This window comes from Podarcis bocagei (genome assembly GCF_964188305.1).
Source record: "Podarcis bocagei genome assembly, chromosome: Z".
Lineage (NCBI taxonomy): Eukaryota > Metazoa > Chordata > Lepidosauria > Squamata > Lacertidae > Podarcis > Podarcis bocagei.
This window is the reverse complement of record NC_138140.1, coordinates 10,106,657-10,124,027: the sequence shown is the minus strand read 5'-3', so window position 1 is coordinate 10,124,027 and position 17,371 is coordinate 10,106,657. Positions and strand designations below refer to the sequence as shown.

The following is a 17,371-nucleotide window of genomic DNA, read 5'->3' as shown; positions in this document are numbered from 1 at the left end:
GGGAGCGGTCCTCCCAACACTCACGCAAGCAGCAGCACCAGCAGTCTTGTCTCGGAGGCCTCTCCCAGGCCTCTTATGCTGTGGCGATGAGTGCAGGCCCCGCCCCCTAGGCCAGATGGAGTTGGCAGAAAGGGAGCGGTCCTCCCAACACTCACACAAGCAGCAGCACCAGCAGTCGTCTTCCCCTCTGTCCCCGGACCTTTTTTAAAGCAAGGGAAGGGGCAGCAGGGAGAATCGCTTCTCGCCGTTGCCGCCCCTTGGTTCAAAAGGGGTCCGGGGAGAGAGGGGCTGGCAACGGGGAGAAGCGATCTTCTCCCCGCCGCCCCTTGCTTCAAAAGAGGTCTGGGGACAGCGGGGAAGATGCGCTGCACTTCCCTGCTATCCCCGGAGCTTGCAGGGCAAGCTTCGTTTTGCAAAGCAAGCCCATAGGGAAATGCGTCTTGTGAAGCGGCTAAGAAAACGAAAAACTCCTTCGTCTAGCGAGTTTTTCGTCTTCCGAGGCGTTCGTCTTGCGGGGTACCACTGTAAGTAGAATGATAATCCAACTAATATAAAATAAGGATCAAAAGTCCTACATATCACAGTTTCTAAAAACAAGCAATCCTCCTGCGCTATCAAAACATATACCGTATTTTTCTCTCTATAAGACGCACTTTTCCCCCTCCAAAAATGAAGGGGAAATGTGTGTGCGTCCTATGGAGCGAATGCAGGCTCCTTGGCTACAGCGATAGCAACGTGAAGCCTCCAAAGCACAGAGGGAGCGCTTCCTCCAGGCTCCGGAGGCTTCGCATTGCTTTTGCTGAAGCCTGCAGAGCGAGAGGGGTCGGTGCACACTGACCTCTCTTGCTCTCCAGGCTTCAGGGATAGCCGCCTGAAACCTTCGGAGCGCACCACGAGTTCCTGCTGCATTCCGGAGGCTTCAGGTTCCTTTCGCTGAAGCCAGGAGAGTCTTGCTCACCCAGCTTCAGCAAAAGGAACCCGAAGCCTGCGGAGCACAGCGGGAACTCGCGCTGCGCTCCGAAGGCTGCAGGGATCTTTGAGGCTGGCGGTGGGGGAAAGCAGCGCTTCCCCCCACCGCCAGCCCCACAAGCTCTGGGGGCAGCGGGAAGGCGGCACGCCACCTCTGCGCTGCTCCCCGACCTGGTCTTTGAGGCTGGTGGTGGGGGAAGCAGCACTTCCCACCACCAGCCCCACAAGCTCGGGGGGCAGCACGGTTGAACGCACAGAACGCACTTGAATGCACAGAGCGCACCTTGTTTTACAGGGGGAGAAGAAAAATAAATTCTCCCCCTCTTTGCGCAGCGCCCCTTCAGCGAAGCAGCAGGAGAAATGGAAGGGGCTCCATTTCTCCTGCCGCTTCGCTGAAAGGGCGCTGCGCAGAGAGGGAGAGAATTTATTTTTCTTGTTCTCCCCCTCTAAAACAAGTTGCGTCCTATGGTCCGGTGCGTCATATAGAGCGAAAAATACGGTATTTATTATATCTTTGTTTATATGACAGCATTCAACATACTACAAGCCTCCTTTTCTAGCCTTCTATATACTGTTAGCCTTTTTTATGTTATCAAAGTCCCAATGAAGTCAGAACCTAGATATAATATATTAATAAGTAGAAGAAAAGCAGTCTACAGAGAGCAGCTATCAACTGGGTGCAACTCTTTTTTATATTTCCAATTTTTTTCATAAAACAGAATCTCATCTCCTGCCAAGAATCCAAAACAATAGATTGCGCAGACAAGTGTTGCAAGGAGTACAACTGTGATTAGAAGAGGCTTCCAATAAGCACTGTAGTCCGTGTGCCCTAAAATCTACTTCTTACTTTAAACTTCTTGTTGTTTGCATTCATCTGTGTTGAAACAATGGAGTGCACCCAAGCCTCTGTGTTAGCAGCACCTAAGTGACCTCTCCAGGGTGCACAAACCTGGACATTGTATATGGAAGTCCTGGGCTGCCCAGCCCTCAGCCTCACTGATGTGGTCCAAAAAAAGAGAGAACAACACGTTTGGCACCAGCCTAGCTTCAGGGATTGCTGAAAGGAGGCATACAAAGGTGCCATCCAACCTTCTTAGGGACTGCACTTCAGATTTGTGTAGGTTTTACTTCTTACCGTTTCTTCTCTTGAAGATATCCTGCAATACAAGTGAGGTTTAGGATCCAAGTTTTCCTTCTCCTAGATGGGCTACCTTCCCAGGTTGAAGAGCCCCATCTGCCCCTCACTTCCCTCTACAGCACATGCAGAAACAGCCTTGATAACCATTGGACCCACTATTGCTCTCATCTACTCAGTCCACTGGAACCTGTCCCTAACTCACTCATCAGCTACTCTCACCTGGTTTAGCTAGCCAGTTGAAGTGATTCCCGGAGTGTGTCCGCTGTCACATGCTGACAGCTTCTAGGAGCCACAGGTGAGAGCTTAGTACAGGATGGGGACCAAGATGAACAAACTACCCCAGAAGGAACATGACATGTCTTCCACCATAGATACCCCTTCCTCTAACATCCCCTATACCCCATGCACACTTTAAACTACACCATGTGAAAACCAAGGAGCTGAGACTCAGAACATATGGTTTAAATAAAGTCCCAACCTGAAGCTTCACTAACTCAGATTTCCACAAACACTTCTACTCTCATTTTCTGAAGTAGCCAACCAGGATAATGGAGCCAAAAACTGCAAGCTTATACACTTATATCTGAGTTAAGTCTATTTCCTCAATGAGGCTCTAAGCAAACCGGCATATCTTGTTTAAAAAGAAATACTTGTGATAAATATCATGTGAGCAATATTACTAGCTGAAATAAGATGCAGCCAATGTGTGGCTTTCCAGAAGCTGTTGGGACTAAAAAAATAACATCATACCTGACCACTAGCTATGCAGACGGTGGCTAGTGGGAACCTGGAGTCTATTAACATCTAGAGCAGCCTTTCTCACCCTTGAGCCCCTAGATGTTGTCAGACTACAACTCCTAGCTAGCATGGCCAGTGGTAGTGGATGATGGGAGTTGTAGTTCAATAATAACCTGGGGACCAAAGGTTGAGAAAGGCTGATCTAGAGAATTAACATGTTGGCACAAAGAGATACAGTATAGGCAGCAACCGTTTTAGGCATGTCTGATATGTGTGCGACCATAAAAATGTGTATTGCGCCAAAACTGGAATTGAGGTGAAAAAGTCACAAAAAGGGGCAGAACAGGACAGTGGCAGAGTGGGGTGTTTCAAATACACATAATTTCACTTAAATGCATGGTGCCTTGGAACATAACCCCCACATAAATTGGGAGTTGCCTGTACTTACTGCACTAAAAGATACTTAGATTGTAACAATTATTAGGGTTTTGCCATGAGGCTTTTAAAAAAACCGTACCATATTAAGCAAAAATGTAGTAAAAAAGAGGGGGAAGCAACATAGCAGTTATGAGCAGTTATGGATAAACATAGATTTTGCATTTAATTTATTATTTTTTGCAACCTCAGGTTATACACAACAGGGATACACAGCAACATGTGGTGTTAGCCTCATTCTATTATGCATTTTAAAATTTGTACCTTATCCACCAGCTCTATATCCAAGTGAAATTGTTCTCACTGCATCTGCACAAGAGAGACTACAGCATAGTTCACTTTTGCAATTGGGGGTGGGGAGGTTTATTGGGTTGTTCTTGTTTTTATTTTGATTATGTATTTTGTGGTTTTATATTATGATTTTATCCTGTGAACCGCCCTGACACCTGTGAATATAGGACGGTATACAAATTTAATAAATAACAACAACAATTTCAGGGGATCATCAGTGATCCCCTGGTTTGCTTCTCCAACTTTCTGTCCTTTCCCCGGCTTTGCTTTCCTTCTGCAGGATGTCTACATTTCCTGCACTAGAAAGCACAGTTTAACATTCCTAAACATGCAAGAGCATCATAATTTTTTAAAAAAAATACTGGCCAGCATGACATCATTCAGATCAAGTAAGTAGTTCTCATAAAAGCAGCCAAAGGCCAAGCATCATTTCTGCCTTCATCACATAGTTCAACAGTGTGATACAGCAGCAAAAATAAATTAATGCTATTCTAGGCTACATCAACACAAGTCCAGATCAAGGGAAGTAATAGTACCACTATTCTGCCTTGGTCAGACCACATGTGGAGTACTGTGTCCAATTCTGGGCACAACAATTTAAGAAGTATGTTGACAAGCTGAATTGTGTGCAGAGGTGGCCAACCAAGATGATCAAAGGTCTGGAAACCAAGGCTTATGAGGAATGGTTGTGGGAGTTGACTATATTCAGCCAGGAGAAGAGGAGACTGAGAGGAGATATGATAGCCATCTTCAAATATCCTAAGGGCTGTGATATGCAAGATGGAGCAAACTCAGGGTGGATAAAAATCAATGATTTATTTTTTTAAAAACGGATTTTTAAAAAAATAAATAAATTGGATTTTAAAAATAAAATGCTTTTGGAGGGAAAATATTTCTAAAGATAGTTTTTTATAAGTGGCAGTGGTACCTCAGGTTAAGTACTTAATTCGTTCCAGAGGTCCGTTCTTAACCTGAAACTGTTCTTAACCTGAAGCACCACTTTAGCTAATGGGGCCTCCTGCTGCCGCTGTGCTGCGGGAACACGATTTCTGTTCTCATCCTGAAGCAAAATTCTTAACCCAAGGTACTATTTCTGGGTTAGTGGAGTCTGTAACCTGAAGGGTATGTAACCTGAGGTACCACTGTACATTATAGTCCAAAGGCTATTCATCAGGAAATAAGGATTTGTTTTCAGTTTTTCATGTGTGCTTAAAATATATTTTTTTTGAAAAAATGTTTAACCATATCAGTTAACAAACATGGATACTTATGCTATAATGTTATTGTTTTAGTTAAATAAATTGTTTAAATTATTATTAAGGAAATTATTATTTTTCTTCTTCCAATAAAGTACATCAGAAAACTTGTCCAAATATAAACAGTTAACTAATTAGTTAACTAATTAATTTCATAATTATTCTTCTGCTCTAGAGGATAGGACCCAAATCAAGGGCTTCAAGTTACAAGAAAGAAGATTCTGACTAAACATCAGGAAGAACATTCTGACTGTGAGGGCTGTTTGACAGTGAAACAAATTCCCTTGGGAGGTGGTGAACTCTCCTTCTTTGGAGGTTTTTAAACAGAGGTTGGATGATCATCTATCATGGGTGCCTTAGTTGAGATTTTTGCATTGTAAGGGGTTGAACTAGATACCTTTGGGGTCTCTTCCAACTCTACAATTCTGTGATTCTATAATTTATTAGAAGGGATCAACCTAAATTAAACTAAAGTTAAGCCTCTCATTTTAGTTGAGATATAGAACTAAAGTGTTTCAGGTGCTTTCAAAGAGTACAATGTAGTCCAGTGGTTCTCCATTGACGAACATTTTGGTTCTCGAACGCCGTTAACCCGGAAGTAAATGCTTCAGTTTTCGAACATGCATCAGAAGTTGAACATGCCACGTGGCTTCTGCTGAGTGCAAGATCCTGAGGCCTAGCTGTTGGCTATTGAGTTTTCTGTTTTCGAACGTTTAAGAACTCGAACAGTCTTCCGGAACGGATTACATTCGAAAACCGAGGTACCACTTTACTGATTTTGGGGGGTGGGGCTCTTATATACTACCTATTGCAGTGAAAAGCTCCTTCTAAAATGCCTTACAATTTTAAATATTAGTAATGAAAGCAGTTTAAGCTGCAATAAGAGAGAACCAATCAAAACAACTTAAAACTCCATAAAACTTAACAACTAAAATAGAAACACCACCATTATCAAGACACAGGTCAATTTTATCTCCCAAAAGACAGAAGAAATGTTTTCGTTTTGTCAGATATACTAAAAGCTTCAGCAGAATAGGCCTCTCTTGAGGTGCTCCACAGGAAAGGCACCACCAAAGAGAAGGTTCAGCTTCAAGGGAAATGATAAAACTGGCTTCACATACTTAAGGAAACTGAAGTAAGGCCTCACCTGAAGATGACATTGCATACAAATGAAGTTTGTACAGAATGAGGCACTTACGAAGACCTTTAGCACTGGTCAAGTTTTACATATTTCCATCTCCTTCCTTTCACCCCCACCAAGTGCTAATGCCCTTTGCGACACAGAACAACTGTGCTCTCCAGCATAAGCAGAACCCATGCCTTACAAATAAGTTAGATGAGATGAAGCATATATGAAATTAGATGAATATGCCTTGAATACAATTGACATTTTTGACAAGTAAGCATATATGAAATCAGATGAATATGCCTTGTATACAATTGACATTTTTGACAGGTATGCTCATTTTGAGGCAATACTGTATTACTACCAGGTATTCTGAGAAGCAATCCAAGTCATTTAAGGATTAGAAGGACTGGAAGGCTTCTCATTTGTATTAGAGGATAATACTGAAATTTAAAGATATTAACCTGCTTATGGCTGGTTTCATATGCAAAACACAGGAATATTAGCCTAATCTCTATACTTGTTTACAGAATTAGTATACTTTTTTAAAGGTGAGGAAATCAATTAAGGGAATCTGACATTAATATTGAAGCCAAGTATGGATATGTCTAGAACTTGCCATCACACATGACTGCCCAAGCCTAGTTCCCATGGAGGTTTTAAACAAACACAGGCCATGCAACAAATTTGCTCTACACAAAGTAGACCAGTTAGTGGCTGCACATGATACTATTTTTTTACCAAAATAAGCTAATTCAAAAACCCACAAAAATGAAATTGTAGATATTTACCTTAGTGTCCAGTTATAATTTTTAAACTGCAGTTACAGCTTGTGTTATGATAGAATATTATTTGACTTTGCTGCTTATTGAAATTATAGTATACTTTCATAAACAGAAGAAGTGAACCAAAAACTTGCTCAAAGCTCCTAATTTTGCTGTGCCACATGAACAATCATCCCCATTCTAAAAGCTGAAAACAAACCAAAGCCATGTGATTGCAGGAATACAGTGTATTACTTAGCACTAACACAACACAAGCTAATGTTAATCCATTAAGCATATTAGAGTTTGGCAAATTAGTCAGATTAACAGGGCTATCTAATTTTCTACATGCTACATTTTGTTTCAGTTAAAAGTATAATACCGATATGAAGCCAAAATCCTGGCACAAATGACAAAAACCAAGAACTCAAAGTAGACGAAGCAGAATCTACTTTAATACAACACACTGGAAGGCAATAGTGCTTCAGAAGACCGTAGAAATAAAACTAAAGTTTCAAACAAGATTTTTTTCTATCCCATCTATTTATATTCATTACCCACAATGTTATGCAAAGAAATGAATGCTGCCTCACTGCTATGTTCTAGAATACAGCAGCCTTGGTTAAAAAATAGATGAGTGAAATATCTACAATATGATACAGAAGCCATAAGATTCTTATTCTCTATTCAGCTATGCTCCATAAAAAGGTAGCAGCAAGGATCTACAGGATTGCCAGAATGAATCACACAATAAGGATTTAAGGGCCTTCAAGAGCTCAGCCTTTGTAGGTCTAGGTTCTGTGTGAGAGAGCACTATTTCATGAAACAAAAACAAAAACACAGTTATATGCACTTCTACAAACCATTCACAATGAGAAAAAGGGATGTACACTGACAAGGTTCCTAGCAAGCACTTATTAATATCCTGGGCTCTAAAAACATGGGAATAGGGCAAGTAGGCAAATCGGTTTGGCACATGATTGATATGTAAAGCACAGATCATTTCAAATCCATTTAACAGCTGAGAGAGCAAGACAGGGGGAAAGCAAAAGGGGAGAGATAAAAGAATAATCACTCAATGGGGATTTTTACCTATTCCATAGGCTTTAGCACAGATCCATTGTAGATTAGCAGCTATTTTTGCTCGAGCTGAATCATAGAGCTCCAACGGAACGATCTCAGCTGCACTATCTGCTAGAGCATCCATTTTTCTTCTGGTGCTATCCCCACCAGCACAAACATCAACATCCGCCATCTGAAACAAAAATAAAAGAAACCCAGTCTAGCACTCATACACATAATAGGCTCATATGTACAGTAGCAAGTACAAATTCTGTAGTCCCAGAAGCACTGGAGGTTTTTTATTGCTATGGTTTGCTCTGCAATTACAGTAAATCTCAGTCTGAATTCTTTCCCCCTTCTAATATTCATTTGATGCTGCTATATATATATATATATATATATATATGAGAGAGAGAATATGCTAAAGCTACTCTTTCAGCCCTACAATATGAAAGGGAACATACAAATCACACTTGTAGTCATAGTCTTGCTCCAGACACCTCTCCAGCATGTTAACAGCCTAACAATACAGACAGGTACCAGGCAAATTGCTGGAAGCAAAAACCTATTCTCATATGATTTCTCTAACAATTGAAATGAAGGAGGCACAGCAGGGAATGAAGGCAACAGAAGGCAGAAGGCCTAGGGTTTCCCATTCTTGTCATAGCCTCATCTCTTTCCTTCATCCTACTCCTAAGAAGGATGATCGGTTAGCTGAGATGAACAGAAGCACCAGACACCCTGCAGGCAAGAGGATAAAGGGAGAGGGCAGAACAGAAAGGTCCTTCCACCAACATCTTCCTTACCCTTCTTCACCAGCACACTCTGGCACATGCCAGGGCCAAGGTAGCAAACAAAAGGTGCCTCAGCCTACCTTTTCCAGGCAGAGTGCTGCTCCCCAACAAAGACAACAAAGGACATCCCTTCAGCACCGTCTTCCTCATCTGTCACATCTTTCTTTTTGCTGTCTCACCCGCCTCTCCCTGTTCCAAATATCTCCCTAGCTTTTTTCAGTTGCCTTCAGTTCTTCTCCCACTCTACCCAGTAACTATATATGTGTGTGAGTATTTAACCCAGTGCTGCCTATTGCCTTAACCTCTCCCCAGTACATTTCCACATCTCCCTTAGTAGCCCATAAACTTCTGTTCCCCCTGCTTCTGCTCTAGTTCTCACCCCATAATGTCACTTTCACCTCCCTGCACAAAAACACACACAAAGATCCTTAACAGCCCAGTCTCTTTTCACAGCAGACACTGCCTTACACATATCCATGAACCTGACACCCATCAGACAATTCATTTTTGTAATAAATAGCATGGGCAATAAACACAGCACAATATGACATTAATGGTGATTAAGACAGCAACACTACTGTTTAATATCCTACGCTTTCCTATATTAAGATTACTCCCTTCCACCATGTACTGCAATACTGGCCTCAACCTTGTCCTCAACCTCTTCGCAGCCCATCTCTCCTGATCTTCCAGTTTCTGCCCCTCAACACACCCAGTCCTTGCCCAAACTTCCCACACTTACATCTCAATCTACTGCCTCTCCCCTTGTAGCTCCTACCACACCCCCCACACACAATAATCAACCCCCCCATTGGCCCACCCCGTCCCTCAAACAGCCTCCTGCTGTCCAAGCCACTGCCCCTCAACGCCTGCTACTCTTATCATACTATAGATTTGTTATTATTGATAAAACACCCACACAGACACCCAATCCTGATTCCCCCAACCTATACTTTTCTACGATTTCCCCATGACCTGTTACTTCCACGCACAAATACCCAGACCCCCACCCCACCCCAGCTCCTCCACCCCAAATTCCCACCCGTCACAACACGGCAATAAGATCCATGGCTCTCTCCCATGCGCACAACAACCGGGCAAACCCCCAGGCCCAGGCTTTACCTCTACTCACAAGCTCCTCTGCCGCCCGCTCCCAGATACCCCACAACTCTTCATAACCACAAGCAACGTAACCAGATTTCTCCCCTCCTCCTCCCGCCCAACCCCCACCCTGCCCAAAAAAACATAAAAAGATCCTGGCCCGCCCACCCCACACACCGAACACGCCCCAATCCCTGCTCATCCTCAGTCGCTCACTCGCGATGATAACACAGGTTAGAACACAATAACACACCCCGCTCAAAAACAGCCAGGCCCCCCTCCGCGCAGAGCCCTTCCGTCCAAGATGTCAGCTCTCCGCTCCCCCCGCCCACACGCCGTGTGTCCCTCATACAAGCCGCCGCCGCCGCCGCCGCCGCCACCACTGCGCTCCCTCCTCCTCGTCCCTCAGTTCTGACAGACCCAAATCATACCGCCGCCGCCGCCCCCAGCGGCTGCCCGCCCCCCGCCATCATCTGCCGTGCGCCCCCTCACCTTTTTTTCTCCTTCCGAGCCGCAGCTACCTCATGCCAACGCCGGGCCGAGCTCCCCAACCGCCGCCGCCTCACCACTCCCGCGTCGTCGGAGCCCCCACCACTACCACGTCGGCCGCGCCCAGGGCCCAAGGCCTCGCGGCGGCAACGGCAAGGGGTAACCCCCGCACCCACCTACCCCCGCTGGGCTGGGCAGGGCAAGGCAGGGCTGGTCTGGTGGGCAGGCGGGCGGGCGGGCTGGCTGCCTCTGTCGCCTCAGCTCAGCCTGGCTCGGCTGAGGGGGCGGGGGAGACTGGAGGGGGGAACGAGACCGGAGGAATGGGGGGGGGGGAGAGGACGCGCACCCGCGAGGCTCGCGCGCCTCGATAAACGGAGGAGAATGAGGGCGCGCATGCGCCCGCTCGCCAGGTGAAGTAGGTGTAGAGGGTTGAGTGTGTGTGTGTGAGAGAGAGAGAGAGAGAGAGAGAGGGAGGGAGGGAATGCGCGTGCGCGTGCCGCGGAGCTCCTTTCTCTCCCCCGCCGCCACCCCTGACTCCCGCTACGTTCTGTTCGCGAGCCGCGCTTCGGTATCTTTAATGCGCGCGCGCGCGCCCGGAAACGGGGGGGGGGGAGGAGAGAGAGTGGGTGTACGCGCTCGGGGGGAGGGGGTGTCTCTACAGCTAAGGGTTGATTAGCTGGCAGAGAGAGGGTGGGGGTGCTCTGCTACTAAGGGTTAGCTTACCTGGAGTCAGAGGAGAAAGCTAATACATCAGGGTCACCCGCCTCCTGGGTTGGGTTGTGATCTGCAAGGTAGGCTGCTGCTGCTGCTGAGGATAGTGGACTGTAGCATGCAACTACCCAGATCTGTCACTGAGGTCAAGGGTGTCGGAAGCCTGTATGGTAAAGACTGAGCAGAAAGCACCGAAGCTCCTGCTCAAGCGAAGTCAGGACGACCATGCAGGCTGCTGGTGTTGCATACCTCAGCTTGAGAGCCTGGGCACACGCGTGCACGCGAACAGCCTTGGGTAGCTTTGCAGCATTGAGAGGAGGCCCTCCATTGAATGCCGCAAACGATGCGCCCAGGATCGTGGATGGGTGTAACGCGGGGGGTGGGGTGGGCAGCTGCCCCCACAATCAATCAAAATCAATACAAATCAGATGTTCTGCTCCCCCCCCATAAAAGCCTGGGGGGGGGCTCCACAAGAATCCTAGCTACGCCCATGCCTAGGATGCCACCAGCGTAAAGGCCCTAGTTCATATCACAAATATGCTGGCATCCAGGGCAAAGGCTTTGAACCCGTTCTCAAAGAGTAGGCAGGCACCCTGCAGGAGCAGACAGTCCTTTGGAGATGAACCCCAATGCTTGGACTAGGCAATAGGAACCGACCCTACACAGGTTCCCCACCTCTGGCTTAGACACATATGCAAATATGTAATATGTTTCATCAAGGTTTTTGTTATAAATTTCAAGAGAGAACAACAGAAATGGTCCCCTTAGGACGTGAAGTTTTCTAGCTGGGAAGAATATATTTAAAAGTAGGGTCAGTGTTTGATAAAAAGCATGCTTATCATAGCTTGGATATTCATTAGAAGAAACCCTGCAATGGGTGACTGGCTTCAAAATTCCTGACATACTTTGAGAATGATGAAAATTACTCCCTTTCTAAGACTGTTAGGACAATAGATATTCCAAGCTTACGGATAATTGGGACTCTTTCATGTTATACTGAAATGAAATTAAAACATGCAAAGAAATATGTAAGGCAATCCTAAATATCATTCAGGCTGCAGACCTTATGTAGGAGCAGGGCAGTCTCTACTGAATTTCAGTGGGCTTACTTCTGAGGAGACAGGTATAGGATTGCGCAGTTAAATTTCTTTCAACTGCAATCCCTCCTTTCAGGTAAAAATAATTATTGAAATTGCAGTTGTATGCATTTTTAATTGTATTTTTAAAATGAAAATAGCCATTGGTTTTTGTTTTAAAGAAAGAGTCCAATGCATAAATTGTATCAAAATGAAGGCATTCTCAGGTATCATAATAGGGCATATGGAAGGAGGCAGTCTCTATGAATGAAGCAATTATGGATAACTGTGTTATATCGCCAGAGCCATTCCTGGTTCCGTCTGATAATTGTGTTATAATGACTGTCGTATTCCTTGGGATGTTAATCTGATCTTTCTTCCTGAAGGGCAGATTGCTAAATGAACCGGGCACAACCATTATATTTGTGGGGGAGCGGAGTGTATACATGCACACATATCCATATTTTAAAAATGTTACCAAGGTAACAACGGAATTAAAAATTTCCTTTGTATATCATATATATGCCATGGTTCCACCCACACAGAGTATTTTATTTAAATTTGGCAAAGAGAAAATAGGAAAACATGAACTGTACCCAACTAAGTTCTACTCAGACAAGAAAGACCAGTGCTTTTTTTCTAATAAAAAAAAAATGTTTAGGGGTACTCTCATTTTCCTATTCATATTGAAATACTGCCCCTCAATGAGGCCAAACTTAGATTCACAAAATGTTTAGGGATATGCATACCCCTGCGTCCCCCCCAGAAAAAAAGCACTGGACAAGATCCACTGAGGCTTCAGTCCCAACCTTATTTACCTGGAAGCAAATCCCTTTGAATTCAACAGGTCTTGTGGTTAGTCATGTCCATTAATTTCAGTGGGTTTACTCTAGGTATGGTGAACAGTCCCTTGAGAGGAAAGAGGGGGAGCCATTGCACAATTTAAGTTGCAATTAGAATAAAGATGTACAGATTTCAGCTTTTAGATTCTACCTCTCTATGCAAAGCAAACAAATAGGGGGGGGATTCAATTTTTTTTTAAAGGCCCCCTTGAGGTGTGCTTTTTATGGTGCATTCATGACAATATGTACTTAAGATGGTATTGGGCAGCTTTCAGTAATGCTTGTGCCTGCAAATGTTTTGGGGCTGACATACAGCTTCATTTCCGGTCGCTGTACACACTGTAACCTCCTGCTGAAATCATGTAAAGGTTTATATCATAAATGGGTTGGGACAGGGGGGGGGGTTGTTGTGCTTTAGCATAAAGGGGCCCCTCCAGACAACAGTAATGCAGTAACATTGGGAGTACATTACAGGACAGCTAATAAAACAAAATGATGTGCAGACAGTTCGGTATAGTTCCACCATTAATGCACCACCCATGGCATACTGCGGAATACACCTGTTTAAAAACGAAACAAAGAAACACCAGTCTGGAGGGATCCTAAATCTACAGATGTGTGAAATTTGTAGCTCACATTTCATGAGACCATACTTACTGCGCACTGAATCTCCCCCGCCCTAGCCAACTAGTAGCTCAATGGCCACTTATGCATTGCCCAAAAAATAAATAAAAGAGAAAATGCAACACCCCAAAAGATGACACCAATTTGCATATGCTAATTTATATGTGGAGATGCAAATTTAGAATAACTCTGAATAAGAAATACACATGGTGGGAAAGACTGCACGCAGGTGACCTGAGCTTGCTCTGTCTGCTATCCAGGTGCTAAGAACTTGCCACATCATTGCACACGAGACAGTATGAAATGTGTTTTGTCCTGAATGTCATCCTCAATGTCTGGTGTACTCTGCTTTGTTCAAGGCCACTGGTCAGGGGTGCATCCTGTACATGATGTTGCACACTGGTGGCTCTGCAGAATCATAGATTAATAGAGCTTTAGAGAGGCCATAGTCGGTAGGAATGAGTGCATCTCGGCTGGCAGCTTAAATGTCACCAAAGGAAGTGTTTGACACAAAGTGCAGGTTCTGACATACGCATTTAGATGCAAATTTATAAATACTTCAATGTAAACAGACATACACATAGTGGGAAGGTCCAAGCGAAGTGTGTGTCTTCTTAGTCTGTCAGATACTAGCTGCTGATGGGCAGCTTAAGGGTCCCTGGTGTTCTCTCTTCTGGTGGTTCTTTATCATTATCCAATGAAGCTGAACCTTGGAAGAATCAGGACACACAAAATAAACGTACAGGATGCTGGACTAGATGGGCTATTGCATGTCCCCTGCCTGAAGCCCTGGAGACTTGCTGCTGCCACCAGTCAGTATAGACCATACTGAGCTACGTAGATCAAGGTCTGACCTGGTGGAAGGCACCTTCCTTTGTTCCTAAGTGGGGAGAGCACTGTTGCACTCAGTTCTTGCTTGCAGGCTTCCCATTGGCACACCTGGTTGTTACTGTGAGAACAGGATGCTGGCACTTTGGTTTGATCCAGCAAGGTTCATCTATGTTCTTCCCAATGCCCACCCCACCCCATGTATTACATTCTTTCCCTGGGCCTCTCCTGTGCAAGCTTTGGAACTGCACAATCCAAGTGACCTTCTGAATCACTGATGTCCTTCTGCCAAGCTGCCCAGTGATGTGTGTTACGGGGCAAGGGAGGGTGGGGGGCTGTCTAGCAGCATGCATTCCCTGAGTCACACAAAAGACCGAGAGGTGCCTGACAGATGCCAGCAAGCACAGTAGCATTGCTAGTGTCCCCATGGCAACAGCTCCGACAACAGCTTCCCAGTGTGACGTCATAAGAGGTGGAGGGAAAGCCGTCAATATTTCTCAACTGGAGCAACGAGTGTTGATTACGCCACACTCCAGCACCACAGCTCACAAGCTACAGGGATCCCTTGTCACCAGCTTCTCACAAGGATACTGTGGCAGAGGTTTTGAGTGAAGCAGCAAACTGTTTGCAGATGAAGACAACATTCCAGATGTATTATTAGTACAGTAGTAGTAGTAGTAGTAGTAGTAGTAGTAGTAGTTGTAGTAATAGTAATAGTAGTATTGCCTTATTTCTTCCAAGGAGCTCAATATGGTGTACACATTTCTCCCCCTCCCCATTCCATCCTCACAACCACCTTGTGAGGTAGGTTAGGCTGAGATGCAGTTACTGGCCCAAGGTGATCCAGTGAGCTTCATGGTCAGGTGTGGGATTTGAACCCAGGTCTCCCAGATCACAGTTCAACACTCTAATCACTATACCACACAGGCTCTGCCTTCTCTTCCCTAAAGAAAGAAGAGCTAGAGTTTGTTACTTCACTGGTTGCTAGCCATTATTTCTGAAAGTGTGGCCCAAATTTATTTCCTGTGCCCCAGCCAAATGCCTTCTGAGGATTTCGCCTGCATTTTACAGAGAAAAAAAAATTTGGCTGAGAGAAAACAGTTAATGCCCAAAAGGAGAGGTCAGCAACTGGTGGACCCTGTTTCAGATCTGCCCAGCAGTTGTTGCCAAAGTTACCCTTGTACAGTAAGCTTGCTTCCACATGTGCTCTCACACCCCTCTCTCTTCTCCATACAGGTAAGCTAGAAGCATCAGAGTTCAAAGAGATATACCAGACAGGCAAAAACACTGAATTAGGGTGCAAAGCTGGGCCTGGTTGGGGGGGGGGTGTCTTAGGGAGAATCCTTGTCATAGCTCTCCCCTTCTAACTCATAACTGTTGGTGTGTAAGTACAGTCATACCTTGGGTTGAAGTCATTTCAGGTTGAGCATTTTCAGGTTACGCTCCGTGGCAACCTGGAAGTAACGGAACATGTTACTTCCGGGTTTTGCTGCTCACGTATGTGCAGACACTCAAAATGACGTCACACGCATGTGCAGAAGCGGCGAATCGTGACCCGCGCACACACAGACACGAGTTGCGTTCGCTTCAGGATGCGAACGGGGCTCCGGAACGGATCCCGTTCGCATCCAGAGGTACCGCTGTATCTACTCTTGGGTTTTCATTTCTTTCTGCAGCAGAGTTCCTTTTACAGAAAAGTTTCCTGCATCTTTTACTTCTTTATAGAAGCAGCAGCAGCATTCCAGCTATCTCTTAGTGAAATTCCCATTGCAGGAATAAACACCATTTGGTTCTGTTTCTCAGAGTCTTTATTATGTACAAAACTTTACACTGGTCACACACACATATGTTGCCTAGCAACATATTCAAGACCATTTTCAAGTTTCTTCTAGAATATTCCGACAACTGGTAGGTTTAAAGGTTTCCTTTAAGAAATCAGCACAGCATCCCAGCAAAGATATACAAGTTTCAAGTTTATAAAGCATGGCACAGCACCGTGATAGAGGCAGATATGCTCCTTGACTGTATGTAGCAATTAACTACTGAGCCAACTGTCTTTAAAACTTTAAAACTATTCAAAATAAAAACAAAGTTTGGCACAAAAATGGAAGCAAGAAGAATTACCGACGAAAGAAGAATGGCGGATGAAATTGATGGACTATGCAGAATTAGACAAATTAACAGGAAGGGTTCGAAATCTGCGGGACCAGAGATTCTTAGAAGACTGGAGTAAATATATGAACTATTTGAAAAGTAATGGTAATGAACAGATTACGCTAGTAGGACTGCAAGAAGTTTTGTAAGGAGGATTATTTGAAATATTGCAAGAATATTAGTTTTTGAATGTTGATTTTTTTGTCTTGTGTATTGTCATCTTTTGATATCTTTCGTGTTGTGTGGAAAATACTAATAAAAATCTTTTTTTTAAAAAAAGATATGAAGTTATGTTATATGATTGTTGGAAATGATATGTTAAAACCCCCAATAAATATATATATATTAAAAAACAAAAACAAAGTAAAACTAGAACAGACTACAGAGCTCAGTGACAAACAACCTTACCTGTCACCGTCACCATGTTGTCCAACCATTGATTCAACAATTGACCCACATCCCATGCTCTCCTTTTGAGTAGCTGGGCAGGCACAGCTGTTCATAAGAAGAGCTTGCTGGACCAGATCAATGGCCAGCGTCCTGTTCCCACAGTGGCCAACTAGAGGCCGATGGCAAACCCACAAGCAGCACCCGAACACAAGAGCACTCTGTCCTCATGTGGTCTCCCGCAACTAATATTTAGAAGCATTGCTGCCTCCAACTATGGAAAGAGAGCAGAGCCACATTGGCCAGTAGCCATTGATAACTCTGCTCCATGAATTTGTCTAATCCTCTTTTAAAGCCATCTAAGTTAGCAGTCATCGCTGCTTCCTGTGGAATCTAGTTTCAGTTTTGCTTGCCTGGATGGAGACTAGGGATGTGTAGGTGGATGGGTGCGGAAACTAACCTCTGCAAAGTTTAAATTTACATTTGTTGTTCCACCTACTTTTGCATCTGGTCCCACCCACCACTGTCATGTGGCCCCAGAGAGGTTGCTCAGAAGGGAGTGTGGCCCCAGGCCACAAAAGGTCCT

The 17,371-nt window shown here is 44.6% G+C and overlaps 1 protein-coding gene across 7 annotated transcripts in view; it reads right to left on the bottom strand.

The window, feature by feature from the left end:
- Positions 1 to 10,663, bottom strand: part of CAMSAP1 (calmodulin regulated spectrin associated protein 1) — a 48,841-nt gene extending 38,178 nt beyond the window's left edge. For 2 of the 7 annotated variants that reach the window (XM_081179614.1, XM_081179619.1), the window contains exons 1-2: positions 10,167 to 10,663; positions 7,810 to 7,972 (exon numbers count right to left, since the gene is read on the bottom strand). In XM_081179614.1, the coding sequence (XP_081035740.1) occupies positions 7,810 to 7,972 (163 nt within the window). In that variant the 5' untranslated portion in view covers positions 10,167 to 10,663. Of the gene's footprint in view, positions 1 to 7,809; positions 7,973 to 8,653; positions 9,291 to 9,695; positions 9,718 to 9,851; positions 9,875 to 10,166 lie in introns of those variants that run through there. The other 5 variants (XM_081179618.1, XM_081179620.1, XM_081179616.1 and 2 more) reach the window with 4 other exon arrangements.
- Positions 10,664 to 17,371: the final 6,708 nt, after the last annotated feature.